Source organism: Rattus norvegicus, chromosome 8, assembly GCF_021556685.1.
Source record: "Rattus norvegicus strain SHRSP/BbbUtx chromosome 8, alternate assembly SHRSP_T2T, whole genome shotgun sequence".
NCBI lineage: Eukaryota > Metazoa > Chordata > Mammalia > Rodentia > Muridae > Rattus > Rattus norvegicus.
This window is the reverse complement of record NC_141541.1, coordinates 116,041,548-116,063,171: the sequence shown is the minus strand read 5'-3', so window position 1 is coordinate 116,063,171 and position 21,624 is coordinate 116,041,548. Positions and strand designations below refer to the sequence as shown.

The 21,624-nt window shown below is 53.6% G+C and overlaps 1 protein-coding gene and 1 long non-coding RNA gene across 3 annotated transcripts; one reads left to right on the top strand and one right to left on the bottom strand.

The window, feature by feature from the left end:
* Positions 1–1,062: 1,062 nt before the first annotated feature.
* On the top strand, positions 1,063–21,466 carry Gnai2 (G protein subunit alpha i2). Of its 2 annotated transcripts, none has more exon segments than NM_031035.3 (9): positions 1,063–1,332; positions 15,665–15,707; positions 15,941–16,082; positions 16,264–16,424; positions 18,606–18,734; positions 19,065–19,194; positions 19,281–19,434; positions 19,752–19,965; positions 20,494–21,466. In NM_031035.3, coding segments are annotated over 8 exon segments (1,068 nt in total). In that variant the 5' UTR covers positions 1,063–1,214; the 3' UTR covers positions 19,943–19,965; positions 20,494–21,466.
* Positions 14,489–17,809, bottom strand: LOC148004349 (uncharacterized). Its single transcript, XR_015628059.1, has 2 exons — positions 17,724–17,809; positions 14,489–14,909 (listed from the first exon to the last, which is right to left on the bottom strand). It is a non-coding gene; the product is annotated as an uncharacterized LOC148004349 (long non-coding RNA).
* Positions 21,467–21,624: the final 158 nt, after the last annotated feature.

Sequence of the window (21,624 nt, the reverse complement as noted above, 5' to 3'; positions counted from 1 at the left end):
CAGGGAGTGCTGTATTAACAGGAGGCTATGACCAACTCTTGATGGCAATGTCCCTGTCTGCCTTTAGTCTGGGGCCGCTCAGAACACCTTACTGGGTAATGCTTGGAAAACACTTCAATCGTCCAATCGAAGTTGGGGGGCGGGAGGTAGGTCACAGGCCCCTGTTAAAAAGCAGATCACAATTTGAAGCATCTCCACTTCTACCTTCGCCCAACCTCAGGATTACAGCCACTATTCAGAAGAGACACTGGACTGAAGAAGCCTCTAGAAGCTGACCGAGGATGGAAGGAACAGATTTATAAATCATGCATCGTTTGTTTCCCTAAGTCCAATGGCAATTTCTCTTCCGTCTATCTCTCCCGCTAGAGTCCAGTTTCACTGGTCTTTGGGTGAAGCCCCCGACCACTGCTTGCAGGACGATGCTTCCCAACCTATCGGGCAAAAGAACTAAGTTTAGATGACAAAAGATAGTCCACTTAAAGGTGTAAAAGCGGCAGTGAACTGGTTTTTGTTTTTGACGTTGTTCAACCTAGACAGGAATGGGGAAAGAAGCTGCCTTAAAGAAAACCGAGGTCCAGAAAGACATCTTGTGCCCTCCGCGGAGTTTAGGAGATCTTTAAATAAGATTGGTTCACTTTTAAAAAGCAAGTGAAGAAGACACACCTCCTCCATCTTACTCTCATAATTCATAAATGCTGAGAGAGTCCTGGTTTCTATTCGGCCTGTGGCGAGGGCAGGTATTCCTGACCCTTGGGCTACTAGATCAACTGGTCCTTCAGTCCAGAAACAGAGCCCCAGGCTCTCAGCGTCCAATCGGAGACGAGCTCCTCCTGCAGCCCGCCCAGAGGCCTAAGCCTGTGTTAGCTCTACCCCTGGTGTCTTCCCTCGTTGCGGCCCCGCTCTCAGCCCAAGCCTAGACTGAGCTTAACTTCTCCCTTGGCTCCGCCCTCCAACCAATCACCAGTCCCAAATTTCTTTTGGCCCCTCCTCCAGACCCGCCCCGGCCCAGTCGCGAGCTTGGTTCGCCCGGGCCCCACCCCTGGCCCGCCCCGCCGTCGGTGCGCGGCGGCCGGGAAGGCGCCTCCCGCAGTCGCTCGGAACTGCGGACCTGAGAGCTTCCCGCAGAGGGCCGGCGGTGGGAGCGGAGTGGGTCGGGCGGGGCCGAGCCGGGCCGTGGGCCGTGTGGGGGCCAGGCCGGGCCGGCGGACGGCAGGATGGGCTGCACCGTGAGCGCCGAGGACAAGGCGGCAGCCGAGCGCTCTAAGATGATCGACAAGAACCTGCGGGAGGACGGCGAGAAGGCGGCACGGGAGGTGAAGTTGCTTCTGTTAGGTGAGGCAGCGCCCCGTTCTGGGACCCTTGACTCTCAACGCTAATCCCCAGAGAAGGACCTGAAACTACTCAGCCTAGCCTTGGACCCTACACCTGCGCTTGAAACCCCTAGGACCCACCCTTTTAAGATTCGAAACTCCGGATTGGTCTAGATTTATAATCCTAGTCCAGACTCTAGTTCAGACCCTCAACTCATCCCAGATCCCAGACACCAAACCTTGCATGGCTATCCCCCCCCACCCTTACTATCCAGTCTCAAGAGAACTTAACCCCTGCCTTTTAATTCCCCACTTTCTTAGGCTTTACTTAAACCCTCAGTACCCTACAGGTTCCCATCTTCAAGCCCTACCTGTTCTGTTTCTATTGGCATGAGCATTCCTTGGGACCCCTGTCAAGCCTCAACCCACTCCCTCTTTTCCTCACTCTGGAATCTGTATTCTCCCTCTGTGCACTCTGACCCCTTAAGAACCTCTTGAAGAGGGAAACTGACCACTCTCAAGTTCTCTGTAGCAGGATTCCCCTCAGGGCCTCTGTTCCAGGTCACCAGATATCTCTCTCTGCAGGTATCATCTGGCCCTCTTTTAAGTCTTTTCTCACACTCTGGCATTCCCTTGATCTGCACCCTCTTGCTCCAGGTGGACCTTGATAGGAGGGGAACCGGGGGGCTGGAGTGGGCCTAGACTGAGCTGGGCAGACCCTTTCCAAGAGGTTGGACCGAAGCTCTTAATAGTCACACTGGGGGAACGGGGCCAGGCCTCAAGCATCTGTGGGAAGTTCCGTTCTTTGGGAATGTGTTCCCTAGGTCCCAAGGCTTGTCTGGGCCAGGGCCAGGGGAGTCTGGGCAAGAGGAGGGAACATGGAGGAGTTAGGGTTGTAGCCACTTCCAAGGCCAAGGAAGATGGTGGCTGCTGGGATGGGGGGGAAGTGGAAGTAGTGAGCCAACCGACATATTGCTGCCCTCTATGCCTGTAGAGATCTGCTGACGGGTGCTGGGGTTCTCATACTCGGGGCTGAAACGCCTGAGATATGGCCTAGGATACTGAGTGGACCTGTTGGTTCCCTAAAGGAATACTGTGATGGAGAGTGGTGGGCAGGCTGAATGAGGGGCTAGTAGGAGTCAGCTGCCTGTAGCCCCGTGTGCTCTCAAGCATCCCAGTTAGGCTTTGGCAAAGGCAGTGGGCCTGATGCTGTGTCCAGACTCCCACTGGTAGTTAGAGTGGTTCCCTATGGGGGCCTGACTTGAGAAGATTGGGTCCTCTGGATTGTGGAGAGGAAGGCCCTAGCGGTAGCAGAAGCCGCGCAGCAGCGTAATCGGCTGGATAGTATGTGGGGGGGTGTGGCCCCTCAGCCCCAGGGCCGCCTTGGGGCCTGCATGTTGTGAAAAGCCTGGCTTTTTTGCCAGGCCTGTGGCCGAGAAACAACATGTATGTCTTTATGGATCCATCTGTTGACTGTCCCGGCGGACCCGGCCTGGGGGCACAGCCCCGGAGGTTTCAAAATGGCATCCGCTCCACTGCTGCCGCGGGGAGGAAGAGAAGGGGCGGGAAGGGGCGGCGGCCCAGCCTCCTGGGCTGCTTTGCGTTGGGCGCTTGCCTCTTCCTGTCTCTGCTGCGAGTGCGGCAAGCAGTGAGTGGGTGTCGACGCGGCGGCGGAATGTCCGTTACTGCTGGGCCTAGGGAGGGCACTTCCGGGATCGCTACGTCCCGGTGCCCAGCCGGGAGCCCCTTACCAGCCCCTCCCAGGTTTACTGCAGTTACTGTGGTGGCCAAAGAGATGTGGATCTGGACCAGAGAGCAGGGGGAAGGGGGTTGCACAGGACTCCTGGCCTGTTTTTCCTCTATGCTGACAGGCTTGTCCCTTAGAGCTCTGCTCAGCTTTTGGGCCAGGCTGTGTGGGACCGGGTATTCCTTCTTACTTAGCACTTTCTCACGGATCAGCCTATCCCAAGATCCTGTCCCTCTGGCCTTTCCTTCGTCTAAAATGAAATTCCTAGCTTGTGTCACAGGAGTACCCATGGCGAGACTAAGACCCTGCAAAAGGTGTGCAGCCAGGGAGCTCCGCCTGAAGTGGACAACCCAGTCTGCATGACCAGTCTGTCATTGCTACCTGGGAAGGGGTCTTGACTTGAATTAATCAACTTCCCATGAAGGAGTAAGGTGACACTGAGACCCTAGCTGTAGCAGTTTAGAAATTCTGAGCACCAGATCTACATAGCCAGAGACTCTGTCCAGGCAACGGGGACTTAAGCTGGAAAAGTGCCAATCTTCCCTCCCAGCCAGAACCACGCCTGCTGCCCCACCCGCACACTGTCTCCCTCCATACCCTGCATCCCTGCCAGAAGGCGGGCACAGTCACTGTCACCAGGGCTGAGGCAGATGTGGTACACACTGGCAAGCTAGTTTCCCCTGGCAGCTTGGCCGGACAACTAGAGAAGCTGATAGCAGTCTGACTGCAGGTCCGCCCCCTAGGGAATCCCCCACCCAGTTCAAGCAGACCGACTAGCTAAGCCCAGATAGATTTTGGGGGCTCTGGTGACAACCTGAACTGGACACACCAGGAGAAACCGTGTCCATTGTGGGCTCCACGAAGTCTCAAGAGTGTAGATGCTGCATTTGTCTTGCTGTAAGACTTTGTATTTTCCGTACTTAATTGTTCCTTAACATTCCATTGACGGATCTCCTCCCAGAACCCTTCCTGAGGTCCCACCAAGGCTAATGTGGCCTCTTTGCTCCCTGGGTTCCCAATTTCCCACTAGAGCATGGTTTTGGCCCTTGAGGCAACAAGTCAGAGCGGTGTCCTTTTCGTTGTGTGCTGAATGGAGGATGTACTTGGTGAACTTGGGTTGGGGGGTGAGTAGGTGAGTTCACCGAGTTGAGTCATGGTTCGGCACACTGTGAGCAGGTGACGAGTGCTCATTGGAACACTAATGGCCAATGAGGAGATGCTGAAAGAAAAGTTCTTGGGTTCTTGGCCCATCACGGGTTGTGCAGGTGCCTCGGGGCAGTCCTCACCCTGTCTACTGCAGAGCCCCCACTGCCCAGCCTGCAGCCTGTGCCAGGGCGCAGCACATAGTAGGGACTATATGTGAGAGCGTGGCTGTACAGACTCCTCAGTTCACCTCTGATTGGGGACAGCTGCAGAGCTCCAGCCAGTGACAGTCTAGGCAGCTGAGAGCTCTGGGGCTCAACCTGGAACAGTGCTGCAGGAGATCCAGGCTCGTTCATCAAAGCCAGGCCTTTGTAGATTTACAAAAGGAAGAGAGTTTTGTGTAGCCTGTGTCCTATCTGACTAGCAAAAGGCTGGCATGCTGTATGGGTGCATACTTAGTACATGTGTAGAACGTGGAGCTCCTGAACACATCTTGGAGCAGGCCACATCCTTTAGGGGTGGGAGAGAACAGGAGTGAGAGAAGGAAAGGGTAATCCTGGGGCTGCCAACTGAGAGACAGATGGGAGGGCTAGCCTGGGAAACTGGCTAGCTAGGCACTGGGGACAGAAACCCAGTTCACTGAGGGCACCAAGACAGGAGTTGTAGCCTAGATTCCCAAGACTCTGGTGGATGTTTCCTGGCATGAAGTTGGATGCTCACCCTGGTTGGACCACCCGGAGGGCCATGTAGATGTAAGTTAGAATCCTGGGGTTGGAGAGATGGCTCAGCATTTAAGAGCACTGACAACTGCTCTTCCAGAGGACCCGAGTTCAATTCTCAGCACCCACATGGCAGCTCACATCTGTAATTCCAGTTTTGGGGGATCTGGCATCCTCACACAGACATACATACAGGCAAAACACCAGTGCACATTAAAAAAAAATTAGAATCCTGGTCCCATCTTCTGCCTCATTTAGAAATCGGCTTCAAGTGAGAGCCGTGCCTATTCTGTATAATTCAGGGGACCATGGGCATGGTGCACCAGAGCCTGGAGGTAAACAAACAAAAGCCAGATGAGGGACCCTCTCCTATCTCTGACAGAGCTGCCTTGGTACATACATAGAGTATGGGGACCCTCACGGGGAACTCCCTTTCCTGCCTCCAGGAAGCTCACAGCAAGTGGGAGGCCAGGGTTTGTAAAGAACGGAGTAACTGACGGTCCAGAGACTTAAGGCCCAGTCTCTAGGGCCCAGCCTTGGGGGTGTGGCACAGCTCTGCAAGCCAGGTGGGCTGGTACAGAGATGGCCTCCCTTCCCTAACCCACTTCTCCCTGCTGGGGCTCATTAGCACTTGAATGGGGGGCTGGTCCGCTTGGGCTTCCAAGTCTCTTCCCACCCCTCCCCCAGGCTGGGCAAGGCTTTGTCTGCCCAGACTGGCCTGGACGAGCTCCCACGCCAGGGAGAGAGTGGGGCGCGGGGGGGGGGGGTGTTCCCGAGCCATTTCTAACCTCCTCTGTCTGCCTCCTAGCCCTGCCCATCACTCCAGTGCTGGTATTGCAAATAAAAAAAAGCTATACACAGTCCTGGGCAGGCACAGGAATCAGCAGAGACTAAGGGGTATTCCTGAGCTGGTGAATCAGAACATCTCAGCCAGGGTCATCCCTGGTGGGTGGAGGGGGAGGTTGGGGCTTTGAACAGAGTCTAACAGGTGGTCAGTACTGGAATTGAACTGTTGCTGTGGCTGAAGGGTGGTAGTCCAGCCAGCCGAGGGACACAGGCTTCTACACAGGCCCTCAGGCAGCATCAAGCCACCTACTGTTGTCAAGTCAGCCTGAGCTGCCAGGGCTTGGTCAGGGCTCCTTTTGAGTCTGCAATATGGCAGGGCTGGCCCTGGGATCTGAAAAGTAAGGTGATTATTTATTTATTTGTTCACCAAGCGACAGCCGGGGATAGGGCCGTGGCTGCCATGATCTGTAGCAGCGAGGTCTCAAGGCCTCTTTAGCAGTTGGATAGAGGATCGGGCACTCGGACCGCTTGCGAAACACACTGATCCCGTAGATCCTGCCCTCGAGCTTCTGCCCTCACTGAGTCTCTCAGACTGTTTCTAAAAGTTCCTGGTTCACTTGGCAGGAAACAACTTTGTTTACCCAAGTAGCTACCGAGGGACCAGGGCACCCATCACTGCTACTAGCAGAGGTTGACAGGTGACTTGGAGTGCTGCTGCCTGTTCGCTCACCTTCCTGCTGAGACAGGAGGAGGAGTGGGCCCCAGGGATGGGGTACAGGCCTGCAGCAGTCTCAGCCCTGAGGGTTCCATCTGGGATTTGGTAAGAGAGGCAGGAGTCAGTGGGCTCTTGTCAGGCCACACCTACCTAAAAATGTTCTTCAGGGGTGCTTTGGTGTGAGCAAAGGATTGGACCCTTTAGAGCGCCCGGTACCGATGCTCTCAGGAAGCCCCTGCCTCAGCTACAGCTACAGGTGCAGGGTGGGGCCTCCACTGTCTGGCCACACCCTGTCTTTTGCCTAAAGCTCTTGTTCTTACTAAACCCAACCCCGCCCTCACCTTGTTGCCGCTTCAGGGGCCTGATGCTTGGTGGTTTGGGAAGGGCTAAGCAGTGACTGCTGGTCTACCTTTCAGGGTTGGCTCTCAGAATTTGCATACAAGGCCCTGACGGGTACCGGTTTGAGGTTTCTTTGAGCCTTGGAGGATGTGCTCCCAATCCAACTGCTTCAGAGTGTGCCTACCGTGCCTAGGCAGGAGTGGGAACAGTCATGTAGTTGGGCCTCTTAGGGAAATGGTGTCCACATCAGAGAATAAGGAGGAAGCAGCTGGGGGAGGAGGAGCCCGAAAGGGGAAGAGGCTAGAGGGTGCTAGTGCAGAAGGTGGATCCTGAGTCACCCAGGTCTCTGCCAGCCAGAAGGTCTAGAAGGTTCACACCTGCCCAGGCTCACTTGTGAGCTTCTGCCGGCCTCCACACTCCATCACTGAGTTAGGGCCAGTCCAGGGGGTGGCTTCGGCCTTGTCCTGTCCTGCCTTAGCAACTGCTGGGGCCAGGATGTCAGAGGCGGTGCTTCTGAGGATTCTAGGCCCCTCCTTTAGCCACAGGAAGTGGTGGCTGGGAGAGGGACACCAGTGGGAGGTCCAGCAGGAAGGCCAAAAGCTGCTCTTAGATTCCTGAGCGGCCATTGCCCCCCAAGCAGGAAGGCCAGCCACAGGCAGAGATGAATGCCTGGAAGCGGCACAGCAGCCTGTATTAGCTCACTCTGGGTTTCCCCTGCCTGGGGGTTGGTGAGGGGCCTTCAGCCCATCACGACTTCTGAACCCGAATGGATACCGTCAGTGCACCTCAGTTTCCCTTCTCATAACACAGATGCCTCTGATTGAACCTTGGCTCTTTAATCTTGTGAGGCTGGAATAGGCCTTCTCCACCAGTGGAGAGACAGGGCATAGAAGCAGAGGTGCTAGCCTAGGATGCAGCAGCCACTGTACCTGTCCCACCACTGTAGCCCTTGCCGTCTGTGCCCTGCTGCCAGGATTGGTGTTAGGATGACAGGCCGATGCTGGTGCACCTGTTCTAGATGGATGCACGGATGCTCTGTGGGTGCTTGGGGTTCTAGCCTAGAGGTGGAGGAGTCTTATTTGTATGTTTGTTTTCTTATTTTGCTTTTTCAAGACATGGTTTCTTGGTGTATAGCAAATTCTCGGACCTCACTCTGTAGACCAGGCTGGAGTTCCGCCTGCCTCTGCCTCCCGAGGCTAGGATTAAAAGTGCACAACACCGGGGATTGGGGATTTAGCTCAGTGGTAGAGCGCTTGCCTATCGAGCGCAAGGCCCTGGGTTCGGTACCCAGCTCCGCAAAAAAAAAAAAAGAAGAAGAAGAAAAAAAAAAGTGCGCAACACCTCCTGGCACCTTGAGGAGTCTTAAATCCTTTTATGCCCTCAAGGGTGAGACCCATGATTCTGTCTTAGCCTGTCTACTGTTCTGACAGAAGCCTGCCTGCTGCTGTGACTTCTTTCCACAGCTGGCTACTCCGGAATCACTCCCCACCTTCCTCTCAGCCCACCTTCCTTATAACATCCGTGTCACAGTCACTAACTTAGCATTGTGTCTTCCCTGTTGTGCCTCTTCCTCCTGTAACCTCCAATCTGAGGAAAACAGACCGACCAGAGAAATGCTGGGAGGCGCCGAAGTTTCTCGCTGGTGGCCTCAGTTGGGGATTGGCCAGACAGGTGGAAAGGCAGACTGTCTACAAGGCTTGTGGTGACTGTTAGCTCAGTGGTGGCCTCAGTGTTTATGGTACTTACTGTGTGCTGGCTGCTGTGTGGGCTGAGAGCAATGGCACCGGATGCTCGTGCTTCTTGACCCCCAGATCTCGTGTCTGTGGGGCTTCTCCTTCCCGTGGGAGGTTCCAGAGGATTCCGCTGTGTTGTCAGAACGGGCCCTCTTGGTGAGGTGGCCGTGCAGTGTTCCTCCTTATCACCCAGGCCTGGGTACAGAAGGACCCAATCCTTTGTGTGTGTGTTCTCAGGCTGTCCCTGCCTTTGTGCTCAGTACTGGGGCCTATGTGGACACAGACAACTGCTGGCTCCAGCTGGGCCCTCAGGCAGTTTGAAGTTCCTGAAAACCATAGGAAAGCTGCTCTGGGCAGGCTTTGGACTTGGCACATTCCCACGAGGGGTGCATTTTACAGATGGGAACACTGAGGCCTGGGCTACAGGCACCTCACTTCCGTCTGCCACAGTAATTCAGGACAGGCAGCCATTGTTCAGTCTCTTGAAAAAAAAAATATCTAAAGGAGTCTTTTCAAAATGCTGTTAGGAAGAGAGGTGTACCAGTGACCTGTCCAGGCGCTTCACGGGTGGTCAGACCTACAACCTAAGGAGGCATGGCATGGCTGACTTGTTGGGGCATCTGGTGGAAGGTTGGGCCACAGCCTTGGGTGGAAGTGTTATAGGATCCTTCCAAAACCCGTGTCATCCTCCTTTGCCCCAGTGTGAGACTGTGTTGAGCTCCTTGGGGGCTTAAGGGGGTCAGGGAAGTACACCTGGAGGAAGGAAGAGAGGCCTGGGGTGGAGCCGACAGGGCCTTTGTCTGGCTGGGCCCTCTCCCCCTCCTTTCTTCCCTCCTGTTTCCATTGTTCCTGTGTGTTCCTCCGACTCTGAAGCTGGCTGGGGGCTTCCCAGGGAGGAGGTTGTGGCTGAGGGTCTGGGCACCTCCCCCAGCCACCCCCAGCAGGGAAGGCAGCTTTGCTGAAACAAAACATTCCCCATGCTGCCCAGCCTCCATCTCCTCTTTGTCTCTGGCTGCTCGGCTCCCCCTGGTGGTAGCTGAGCCTGAGACCCTCGGCTATGGGGCAAGGAGGTGACAGACTGGATCCAGAGTGGCAGAGATCACACAGCAGTGAGGCCACAGCACCTCTCTAGTGGCTGGGCTACCTGTGGGGTGGGCATACCAGGGCTCAAACCCATCTCCACTGTGCCCCACCGGGTTGGTGGCAGCGTGGGTGTGCCTGGTGCTGTGGCTTTGAGCTGGGCTGCTGCCCAAGCCTACCCTGTGGTCCCAGCTGCTCCTGAGAATCTCTGCCCTCGGGCTGCCACGTCAGCTGCCTATTCTCCTTAGCCCAGGAATGCCAAGGGAGCCCACCAGCCCAGGAGCTGCCTCCAGGGAGGCCGTCTCCCAGCCTTCTGAGGGTGTGGAGTCAGCGGACGGCACCGCATCAGCTGGGGGACCTCTCTCTCTCTCTCTCTCTCTCTCTCTCTCTCTCTCTCTCTCTCTCTGTGTGTGTGTGTGTGTGTGTGTGTGTGTGTGTAGGCTCAGAGCACAGTGCCAGTGACAGGAGAGAGCTCTGACCTCTGACCCATGCCCCCGGGTGGCACTATGGCTCCCCAGGGTGCCCTCCCCACCCTGTATTCGCCTGTTACCCCTGCTCCTTCTGAGTCTTCAGAAGCTGTACTTGAAATGAGTTATTGTGGCACTCCACTCTGTGCCGTGCCATTACAGTGACCAGAGCAGCTGGCCGTTCTGCATGCTGTAAGTAGTGATGTTTGGGGGAAATCTGTATTCTTCCCCAACTAGGAAAACAGTGGCGACTGACTTCCTTTTGGTAAGGTCTCACATGTAGCCAAGGCTTTCCTTACCTTCAACATCCCCTGCCTCACAGCCTCTGGGTGTTGGGATTGTAGGCACGTGCCACCATGCCCAGACACTACCTTCTTAAAAAGTTTTTTTATTTCATTTTTTTTTTCGGAGCTGGGGACCGAACCCAGGGCCTTGCGCTTGCTAGGCAAGTGCTCTACCACTGAGCTAAATCCCCAACCCCACAATGTCTTTTTTAATTATTTTAAGTGTATGCGTGTTTGCCTGCATGCATGTCTGTGTAGTACATGCTTGCCTGATACCTCAGAGGCCAGAAGAGGGCGTCAGATCTGCAGTTGTGGTTACAGATGGTTGTGAACTGCCCTGTGAATGCAGGGAGAGAGTCAACCCAGGATCCTCTGGAAGAGCAGCCAGTGCTCTTAACTGCTGAACCAAGTCCAGCCGCAGTTACAACTTTTATCTGCGTCCTAGCCTTGAGTGAGGCACATGGAGAAGGGCTTTGACTCCAGTTCTCACTCCTTTCCTGTTAGAAGGTAACATCGTTGTTTTACTTCACAAGTGATCTGAAAGGGTTGAAGCTAATGGAAATCTCAGAAAAGATCAGTTGGGCAGCAGAGTTGGACTAGACCCATCTAGATTCCCCTCCCCCCTGATCCTGGGGAGGGAGAAGATCCAAAAGTAAAAAGGAGGCCGGCTGGCAACTTGAAGAAACTGAGGCCTGAAAGGACAAGAGCAGGCCCCAGCTTCCCTGCAGATCAGACCTAAGCATCAGGTAGGAGGTGGAGGGTCCAAGAAGGGCACACAGTAGAGCCCTACATGCTGTGGCCTAGATGAACACCAAGTGTTTGATCGTAATAGGCCCAGTCTGTGGTGAGGTCTTGCCAGGGAGTGAGGTAGAACGGTCTTTCCCTCAGTCTGTTCTCTCCCTGGGAGCTCCGTGCTGCATGTAGAAGCAGATGTTCTGTGCCAAGGAGCCTCTGAGATCACTGCCCTCCTGCAGTGTGCCCAGCAGCTGTACTCAGGGCCAAAGCTACAGAGGTGTTTTCTTTGGTGGGAAGAGATGTAACCTAGTGGGAATGTCAGGGCCACCCCCAGGGACCCTCTGTCGATCCCCACTGGCCTCATCCAGCTGGGGATGGAGCAGCTGGTGGGGACAAGAGAGGCTGACTCCTGCTTCTCTCTGTTTGGCTGGCTTCCCTGCCAGCACCTTCGTCTGCAGAAGTTCTCCCTGAGGTAGGCATGGGGCTATCAGGGAAGGAACCTGGGTGAGTACAAGCACTCTCCAGGCCAGTCGGAGCAATGTGCCATGATGGAGAAAAGACCATGGGGTTGGGGGGGTGGATCAGAATGATGTGGCCCCAGGGCTCCTGAAACACCAAGTCTGGCCTACCTGAGAGCCAAGGTCTTCACCACCTTTCACTGCCCGTCCCACTTCTACTTCCCCAGCTCTGTCTGATGTATCTCTACTTCCTGCTTGGTTGCCAACCACACCCTTGTCCTGCCTCTCACTACTTCCTGCTTGAGTCACAGCTGCTGCCGCAGTGACAAAAGGACCTCCTTAGGTCCCAGGGAAACCCCATAACCTTGTTTTGTTCACCTGTCCAATGGGGCTATTTGCAGTGACCCCTGCTAGGTAGAGAGAATACTACCTAACTCAGAGTTTGAGAGGCCTGAGAAAGGGAAACTGAGGCATTAGGGAAGTGTGGAAGCAGGCCTTCAGCTGACTCAGGCAAGAAATATATGAACCTGGTTCCTGGCTTGGCTTGCTCAGGTGTGATCCTCTTCGTGTCTGCCACTTTGCTAGGGAAATCAAATGCAAAGCAAGTTTGTGCCATCATCCTGGGCACTGGGCAGGGTCACAGGAGCCCACAGTACCTATGAAGAGAGCGGTCAAAGGATTTGATGCCCTCTTTACCCACAATGACCAGTAGAGAAACCAGTGTTTCCCATAGTCAGGAATTCCAAAGTCATGTAAAAGGACAACCTTCATCTAAGGTTTCCTGTGCCCTGGACGTCTACTGCCTCTACCCTTCCCACCTGTCCTTGAGTCTGGTAAGTGGGATTTGTCTGGCTAACCCAAGTTTCATATCTTTAGCCTCTATTCTCTGAATCAGGCCTTGGTCCTGGCCAAGCCTGGTTCTCCCTCGGCTCCAAGATGAATCCCCTTCCTTCTGCCCTGTGGAATCATGTAGGAAGGCTAGCTAGAGCCACTGTGCCCATTCTTCTCTAGGTAGATATTAAGGCCCAATGGCCCTAGTACTCAGTGATCAGGTGGTGTGGGCAGGGTTTACGGACCTTCTGAACTCACCTCTGGGCTTGTAAAATGTGAGGGAGCCTCATTCCACTGCTGTGCACAGCCCCCTTTGGTGGGATGACTGTAACCAAAGAGAACAAATCCCACAGAAGCCTGCCCAAGCCTCAGCATTTGTCCCATAATAGCTCCCGCACCATCCTGGGAAGCAGGATTGGGACAGTTGGATACTTAGTAATTATAGGCACCTGCTAGCATTTGTAAGGGTTCAGACCTTTCCCCTCAGAGAAGCTGCTGGATTGAGACTTACTCTTGTGAGGGTCACAACTGTGCCTCAGTTTCCCCAATGAGATAATGTGTTTGGGTAGAGGAAACTAAAACTTGATAAAGTCTGTCTTCACTTACTTGGTGCCTACCACCTCTCGGGCACCTCAGAGACTGGGGTCAGAGGGAGCACAGTGACAAGTGCAGCTGGGCCCAGGCACATATGAACTCTAGGAGGGATTGTATAGAGCAAAGTGGACGACACTCAGAAAGGACTAACTATATTATGGCATGTGCCTCAGTTTTCTTGGAGATGAGGTCAGAATAGAACCTCCCTCAGGTTTGTTTTGAAGATAAAAGTACCTAGTAAGCCAGGCAGTGGTGGCCTACGCTTTTAATCCCAGCACGCAGAAGGCAGAGGCATGTGGATGTCAGTGAGTACTAGGCCAGCCTGGTCTACAGAGTGAGTTCTAAGACAGCCAGGACTACAGAAAGAAACCCTGTCTCAAACAATAACAAAAGGCACCTAGTAAATTCCGTAGCATTCTACAGGTGTACTAGAGTGCTTATCTGTGTGAACCCCTGGTTCAGTTGAACCCCAGCACCACATAAAAACCTAGGCATGACTTGGCGGGAAAGATGGCTCAGCAGTAAAGGGTGCTTCTTGCTCTTTCAGACGACCTGAGTTCAGTTCCCAGTACCCACATTAAGTGAGCTCTGTGGGTACCTGCATGCATGTGCACGTAACCCCCCCCCCCCCACATACACACACAAGCAAATATATACACATAATTACAAAAATAAATAAAAATTGGGCATGGGAGCTGGTAAGACAGCTCAGCCGGGGCAGGTACTCATTACCAAGCTGGTAACTTGAATTTGATCCCTGAGACCCACGTGATGGGAGGAACTAACTGCTGCAGGTTGGATGCATAAGCACTTACACTTACAAGCATGCATTCACACCTACAAGCATGCATTCACACCTACAAGCATGCATTTTCACTTAGAAGCATGCACATGCACACACATCTTTTTAAATGTGGGGGCTGGAGAGATGGAGGACAGGAATGTGACTCTGGCCCTTGTAGGCTGCTACACAGCTAAATCTCAGGGTTGGGAAAAGGAGGGTTTCCTGCCCTTTTGCAGTATTGAGGGAACCTTCCAGCCAGCCTCCTTGCTCTTGCACAGGGTGGCAAGCCTGTGTGAGAGTACGCAATGTGGGCCTGCGTCTTTGCCAACTTCCTGAACTCATACAGGACAGAGCACTGACTGCTCTCCCAGAGGTCCTGAGTTCAATTCCCAGCAACCACATGGTGGCTCACAACCATCTGTAATGAGATCTGATGCCCTCTTCTGGTGGACCTGAAGACAGCTACAGTGTATTTATAAACAAAAACAAATAAAGAACTTTTTTTAAAAAAAGTATTTGTTTCTCCTATAGAGGAGAGCAGCCAGTGCTCTTAACCACTGAGCCATCTCTCCAGGCCCCAAAATATTTTTTAAAGCCTGTAGAAAGGGCTTCGTATGTGGTGCCTGCCTGCAATCCTAATACTTGGGAGATAGGTATGTCTGTGCGTTTGAAGCCAGCCTGGTCTACATATTGAGTTCTAGGCCAACCAGGGCTACATAGTAGACCCTGCCTTAAATTTATAATACTGAAAAAAAAAAGTGGCTATGTTGATGAACATTTATAATTCCAGGAGGGAAGATCAAAAGTTTAAGGTCATCTTTGACTTCATTGCAAGTTCGAAGCCAACATTATTATTGATGGTGGTTTCGTTAACACGTTAGCCCTATTATATGATCCTAATAGAAGGGCAGATTGCCAAGTTCGACCCATCCGTAGGTCAATTCTGTGAACTGCTTGGAGATGGTTACTGTGAAGAGAACACAGGGCAGGTTTACCCAGGAAAAGGTATAAGCAGGTAGCAAGAAGCAGGCAGTACCTGGAAGGCACAGGACTGAAGCTGGCGAAGGGACAGGAGCAGAGGCTGGGAAGGAGGCTGGGGCCTCATCTTGGCATTGTGATGCCATCTTGAATGCTGGCTGTATGATCCTGCTCCAAGAATGTACGCTTCTGAACCTCAGTGCCCTCTGTAAAGTGAGACCAGAAAAGATACTTGTTTAATGGAGTCGCTGAGGCAAACACAGGAGAGAAAACAAACCACAGACCCAGTCACAGAGAAACGAGGAAGACGGGGCTCTGCCATGCGAGAGAAGCTTGAGTCCGAGCTTGTGTACATGTGAGAGGGAGGAGGTGGGAGGAGTGTGTGAGTGTGTGTGTGTGTGTGTGTGTGTGTGTGTGTGTGTGTGCGCGCGCTTGCTTCTATTTTCCATCTGTTTAGGACAGAACTGGTCCAGAACACAGAGGCTGGGTTTTGGGCCATGTCCAAAGGACAGGAATGTGACTCTGGCCCTTGTAGGCTGCTACACAGCTAAATCTCAGGGTTGGGAAAAGGAGGGTTTCCTGCCCTTTTGCAGTATTGAGGGCACCTTCCAGCCAGCCTCCTTGCTCTTGCACAGGGTGGCAAGCCTGTGTGAGAGTACACAATGTGGACCTGCGTCTTTGCCAACTTCCTGAACTCATACAGGACAGAGGTGGCTGGTGTGACAGGAATCCTGACAGACAGTGGAGCGTAGGGAAGCAGAGGCCTGCAGGGAGCCTGCCAAGGAGCAGATGCTCTAGGTTTCCCTAGCCACTGTGGCCCCTGTAAGCCACAGCTCCCTCTGCCTCACTGTGCTATCGATGTGTGGACGGTAGGAAGGACCTTCAGAGCTAATGGCAGCTAGGCTGTGCCTGGATACGGAGCCCACTGTGCCCGTCCTGATATCTATCCCCTCTGTTCCAGGTGCTGGAGAATCAGGGAAGAGCACCATCGTCAAGCAGATGAAGTAAGTGGTGTGTGTGTTGGGGGGGGCGTCACTGGTGTTTGTCATCTTCCTCTGGACCTGTAGTCTCCCCTGCTTGGTCTCCACTTGTCCCAGAGGGCCTCATTGCTACTTATATCGCTGACCCCATGGGCCAGGGGTTGTTCCCCATCTTTGGAGCAGTCCCCAGCAGTTCCAAGGTAGCCAGGTGATTTCTTGTGGTTTGTGGACCATAACCCTTGGTCTCTGTTTGTCAGGATCATCCACGAGGATGGCTACTCAGAGGAGGAGTGCCGGCAGTACCGTGCGGTTGTCTACAGCAACACCATCCAGTCTATCATGGCCATCGTCAAAGCCATGGGCAACCTGCAGATCGACTTTGCTGACCCCCAGCGTGCGGTGTGTGCATTTCCTCACCCCTTCTCTCTCTGTCTCCCAGAAGCCTTCAGGGCAAGTCTTGTCCTAGGGAGCCTGAGAGTACACCAGCCTGGGCCCTGGTCTAGAGTGTTCCCTTCCTTTAATGGTCAGAGAGGGGTCTGCTTCTTTACCTGTCTTGACTGCCCCCCGTCTTTGTGCCCAGGATGATGCCAGGCAGCTGTTCGCACTGTCCTGTGCTGCCGAGGAGCAAGGCATGCTTCCGGAAGACCTGTCGGGCGTCATCCGGAGGCTCTGGGCTGACCATGGTGTGCAAGCCTGCTTTGGCCGCTCACGGGAATATCAACTCAATGACTCAGCCGCTTAGTGAGTACTGCAAGGGACCGGGCATGTCAGGGTCCCAGGGTACTGAAGCTGATGACTGTCCACTGAAGTTTTGGTAGTGGGTTGGGTGGGAATGCTGGGATTGCTATCCGAAGGTCTGAAGAAATGACAGCCACAGAGGCTTTCAGGCTACTTTAGCCTTATCTGTCTTCACACATGATCGTTCTGAAGAACATTTGCAGCCACCTGCTCTGTGCAAAGTGTCAGGGACACAGTGATGAGTGCAAAAGACAGGTCCTTAAGCAATGACAGCTGAAGGTGTCGGTAGGAAATCAAGAAGTGGGAGGGGTTTGAGGCTGGGACATGGCACATGTTAAACTCCAGACTGTCACTGAGGATGCAGGAAGGAGTTCAGGCCTGCTGCTCAGAGCCTCACAGAGAAGGAAGAGTCTGTCTTTGAGGCGACAGATGTGTGTACAGCTGGAGCCTGGACTTTGCTTCTGACCTTTTCTGGATCCAAGCCAAGCCCAGAGCTCGGCTGGAGAATCACAGAGTGTCCCAGGAATTTCAGAGGCACAACAGACTTGGATCCTTTAGGCCAGAACACAATTCTAAATTCCCCTGCAGACCAGCCATGTGTCAGGACTGAGGCAGGGTGCTGAACTCGTCTTCTGCTTTAGTCAGCCAGCCCAGCCTCCAGCCCTCCAGGTCTCTGTTGCCCATCCGATCCTGAGCCTGCTCAGCAGGACTAGACCTCACAAGAGTTGGGTAGAAGATCTGCCTAATTAGGATTCCCAAGTCCTGCCTCAGTCATGTGACCAGGCTTCTTCTGTCCTCTCTGCACGGCCTAACTTCCCCTGTGTCATTCCTACCCTCGGGTAGTTTTGGGATCATAGCCAAATCTGTAGAGGCCTCTGGGCTTCAGTACTGCTCCACCCTGAAATCACGGGCTTAGCCACCAGCTGAGCTTGTGGATTATAGAGGCAGGGAGCGGGGAACCCTGTCAGCTTCATAGTTGACAACCAAAACTACTTCATTGTCCCCAGTACTCAAGGAAGGAAGGATGGGGCCATGTCCGGGCCCCTTTCCACACCTCCTTGACTTTCCTTTGTCTTTCTTCCCTGAGTATTAAGCTCCTCCTGTTGCTCGCCCGGCTCTGCTTTAGGAGTTGGGGTGGTCACCCCGGGCCTGCTCAGCCTGTGTTGTGTTTGTCCTTACCAGACCCATCTAAAGGAGTGTGGGGTGCTACACTAAGCTGTCCCAGTCCAGCAGGACCACAGGAGAGCAGGGGATCCTAGGGTGAGCCCGCCTGTTGAGAAGAGAGATCTGTGTGGGACTCACCTTGAGGCTTCAGGCTAGGGGCTCTGTCACAGGGTATGGAACACGGTACGCAGGTCACAGCAAGTGCGTCATGGTCCCCTGTGGCCCTTCCTGTTATTCTGTTCTGTCCCTGCTTCTCTGAGGTCATTTCCCTTTGGCCCAGCTTGGCTGGCTGCTGGTCCCAGCACCCCTGCCCCAAGAACAAAAGTCTAAGAGAGGGCAGCCACTTCAAGGCCTGGACCCAGCCTGAAGTCAGCGGGGATATTGAGGCAGATAGAGAGCTGGGCCCTGGACTCTGCACAAAAGGCATTGATACTAAATAAAGAGTGTGTGATGAAGAGCCCCAGGGATCTCTGCCAAGCAGGTGTCTGTGCTCCCACTTCAGCTCAAATCTTACTGAGTGTCAGGCAAAGGACCCACTGGGGCTGGCAGGCTCCAACATGTTTAGTCCCCTATGAAAGGACCACACCAGGTTGCTCTGCAGTGGGTATCTTAATTACACCGATTAGCATCATGATCTCTCCCTGAAGGACTAATTTGCCCCCTCCCACTTTTACCTGCAGTTCCAACATTCTGTCTGACTCCTCTTGAATGCAGGCCAAGTTGAGAACCCTACTGCTAGGGTCACAGAGCCATAACCTCCCAGTCCCATTCTATATAGATGGGAAACAAGGGGACTGAGCCCACATTTCTTAATGAAGCAAGAATGGCAGGCACAGCAGTGATCAAAGTGCTTGGGGCTGAGGCAGGAGGATTATAGGTTTGAGACAAGGTTGGACTTCATAAACTAGACCCTGCCTGGAGTAGAGGGAAGGGAGAAAAGAAGAGAAGGAAAAAAGCAGGCTTTTGTATGTTGGTCAGGATGCTCTTTTTGGGCCTCTCTGATCTCCTCTCTTCCTGCAGCTACCTGAATGACCTGGAGCGCATAGCACAGAGTGACTATATCCCTACACAGCAGGATGTGCTGCGGACCCGTGTGAAGACCACAGGCATCGTCGAAACACACTTCACCTTCAAGGACTTACACTTCAAGTGAGTGTGTGTATGGACAGGGTCAAGGGCAGTATCATTGGACCCAATTCCCCAGTCCCACTGAGGGTCCTCAGGATTGTACTGGGAAGGCAGGTCCTTGAGGTTCATCACCTAGTTATCAGTAGAGACTTCCTACTAATAGCTTCTCCCGCCTCTGTCCCATGTGGCTCCAACCTGTCCCTCTGACCAGCTCAACCAGGATTGTGGTGACTCTGATGGCAGCTGTCCCACCTTGGCCAGGTCTCTGTCCTTGGTCTGCCAGCCTGCAAAATGCAAGGATGCATCCCCTGGGGCTCTGCTCCCTGGGTTAAGTTGACCCAATGTCCACAGGATGTTTGATGTGGGTGGTCAGCGATCTGAGCGGAAGAAGTGGATCCACTGCTTTGAGGGTGTCACGGCCATCATCTTCTGTGTCGCCTTGAGCGCGTACGACTTGGTGCTGGCTGAGGATGAGGAGATGGTGAGAGACTTAGAGCCCTGGAGGTGGAGGCTGAGCCTGGTAGGCAGTGATTGGGGATCAGTACCGACTCGCATCTTTTTCCTTAGAATCGCATGCATGAGAGCATGAAGCTGTTTGATAGCATCTGCAATAATAAGTGGTTCACAGACACCTCCATCATCCTCTTCCTCAACAAGAAGGACCTGTTTGAAGAGAAGATCACACAGAGCCCCCTGACCATCTGTTTCCCTGAGTACACAGGTCAGTCTCCTGGAAGACTATGTCATGGGAGAGGGTTGGCCATCCCAATAGATTCTGGTGGCTCACATATGCCCCCATCTGGACAGAAGGAAAAACACAGGATCTGCAGTACCTCACTCTGGAATATATACTGTCTACACACAGAAGGCTTGTTACCACCCATGGGCCTCTTCCCTTGAGCATACACACATGGGAAATATCCTTCATACTCAACACGCACTTACACATGAACGTGCTGTGTGCGTTATATGCTTGTCTATCGTGCACAGATCTTTGCTGTACATGCACATACAGAATTCTTCATTTGTCTTCCTTAGGGGCCAACAAGTATGACGAGGCAGCCAGCTACATCCAGAGCAAGTTTGAGGACCTGAATAAACGCAAAGACACCAAGGAGATCTACACGCACTTCACATGCGCCACCGACACCAAGAACGTGCAGTTTGTGTTTGATGCCGTCACTGACGTCATCATCAAGAACAACCTGAAGGACTGTGGCCTCTTCTGAGGGGCAGTGGGCCTGGCAGGATGGTGAGTCAGGGGCCTGTCAAACAACATAGTGAGACCGCAGAGTTCAGAGAGGGTGAGGGGCTGGGGACTTAGAGGAGACCCTTGGGGAGTACTCAGCCTGAGAGAAAAGGTGGGACAGGGCAGTCAGGGACCAGAGGACAAGGGAGGGGGGGAAAGGACATGGCCAGAGCTAGAGGAGCGGTCAATGTTCTTTGGAAGAAATTGCCTCCTTGCCACCGTGGTGTACTAGCCTAGTCTAGACGCAGAAGGAGACCCAGCCACCCCACTGCTCACTGACCAGCTTTACACTTGTTCTTAGACGTCTGTGTCTCAGTCCTGAGAGTCCTAGGCCCAGACCAGCCCCACTGGCCCTGGTGTACATTCAATGACCGCAGTGACTGATAGACATCCTGTAACCCAGCAACAGAAGCTGGCCCCTGGGCACAGCTGTGTCCCTGGTAACTAGTAGGTGGGGGAGAAGGTCATTGTTTAGAGAGGCAAGAAGAGGAGCCACATGTAACCCAGGCTGTGTCTGTCCTCCACCTCCAGGGCCACCGCTGACTCTGCTCCCCACTACCTGTGAGGAAGATGGGGGCAAGAAGACCATGCTCCCTGCCTGTTCCCCCAGCTGCTTCTCCCCTGTCTCTTCTCTCTGTTCTCAGCTCCCCTGTCCCCTCCCTCGGCTCTAGACTTGGGGGAGGGGTTGCCACAGGCCTCCCTGTCTAAAACCCACCTTTGTCTGAGGTGCCGGGAGTGGCCATGGTACCTCCTTACTGGGCATCCATTCGGGTTTTCTAACCATTGTCTTGTTCTGGGGTGAGCGGGGAGCGCATGCAGAGTTTCCCAAGGCCTATGTCTGGAGGAGTACCAATTCCTCCAGCCTAGACCCCTGGCTTTGTCCAACACCAGCCCTGACCCAAGTCCAAATGTTTACAGGGAGCCTCCTGCCTACCCCACTCTCTGCCGCTTGGAGGCCCCAAAGGAAAAAGCACAAGAAGCGTGAGAGACACCACCATTCCTGGAGACAAAGCCCACCTGCTCATTCTCGTAGCTTTAAAAAAAAGGAAAAGGAAAGGAGAAAAAAAAAGGAAAACTGCAAATCTAGAAAACTTTTTAGAGAAACCTATTTAAAACTGTCAGGTCCTGACCAGCATCCCTCCCCCCGCCCCCAGCCCCTTTCCAGTGATTCCGTGCCTTGAGTGTGTCTGCCTGTTTACACCCATCCCTCTTTGGGCGGCCCCCTGCCCTGCCCTCCACGGAATTGGATTCCAAGGGCTGTTCCAGACAACTGCCAATGTCACTGAGGGCCCTGCCCTGAAGCCCTGGGCCCAGGCTCCATTAACCTAAATGTAGCTCCTTAGCGCTAATCTAGGAACCGCCGCTGCCTGCTGAGGGTCAGGCCCCTCACGCCCTCGCCCCAGGCCCGGGACCTCCAGCGTTGAACACTTCCTTGCTTTTTTCACATGTTTTATGGAATTGTTCACATGATTTGAAATAATAAAATGTAGAAAGAAAACAAGAACTGCCGGGTGTTCCTTTCTCCTTGGGACGGAGCAAGAAGGTAGCTCAAACCCTGGACATTCAACTTTCTAGGCAGAGTTCCGTCTGTGTCAGTTCTCTGAGCTTTGGTCAGCGTACATGTTAGAGGCTATGCAGCCTCCTGTTCCTAATTTTACAGTT

Excerpts from the sequence above, each read along its gene's own strand:
- Gnai2 (XM_087563898.1), top strand. The coding sequence starts at position 1,215 with ATGGGCTGCACCGTGAGCGCCGAGGACAAGGCGGCAGCCGAGCGCTCT. Across the intron at positions 15,708-15,940 it reads ACCATCGTCAAGCAGATGAA|GATCATCCACGAGGATGGCT; the intron begins GTAAGTGGTGTG and ends TCTGTTTGTCAG. Across the intron at positions 16,083-16,263 it reads TTGCTGACCCCCAGCGTGCG|GATGATGCCAGGCAGCTGTT; the intron begins GTGTGTGCATTT and ends CTTTGTGCCCAG.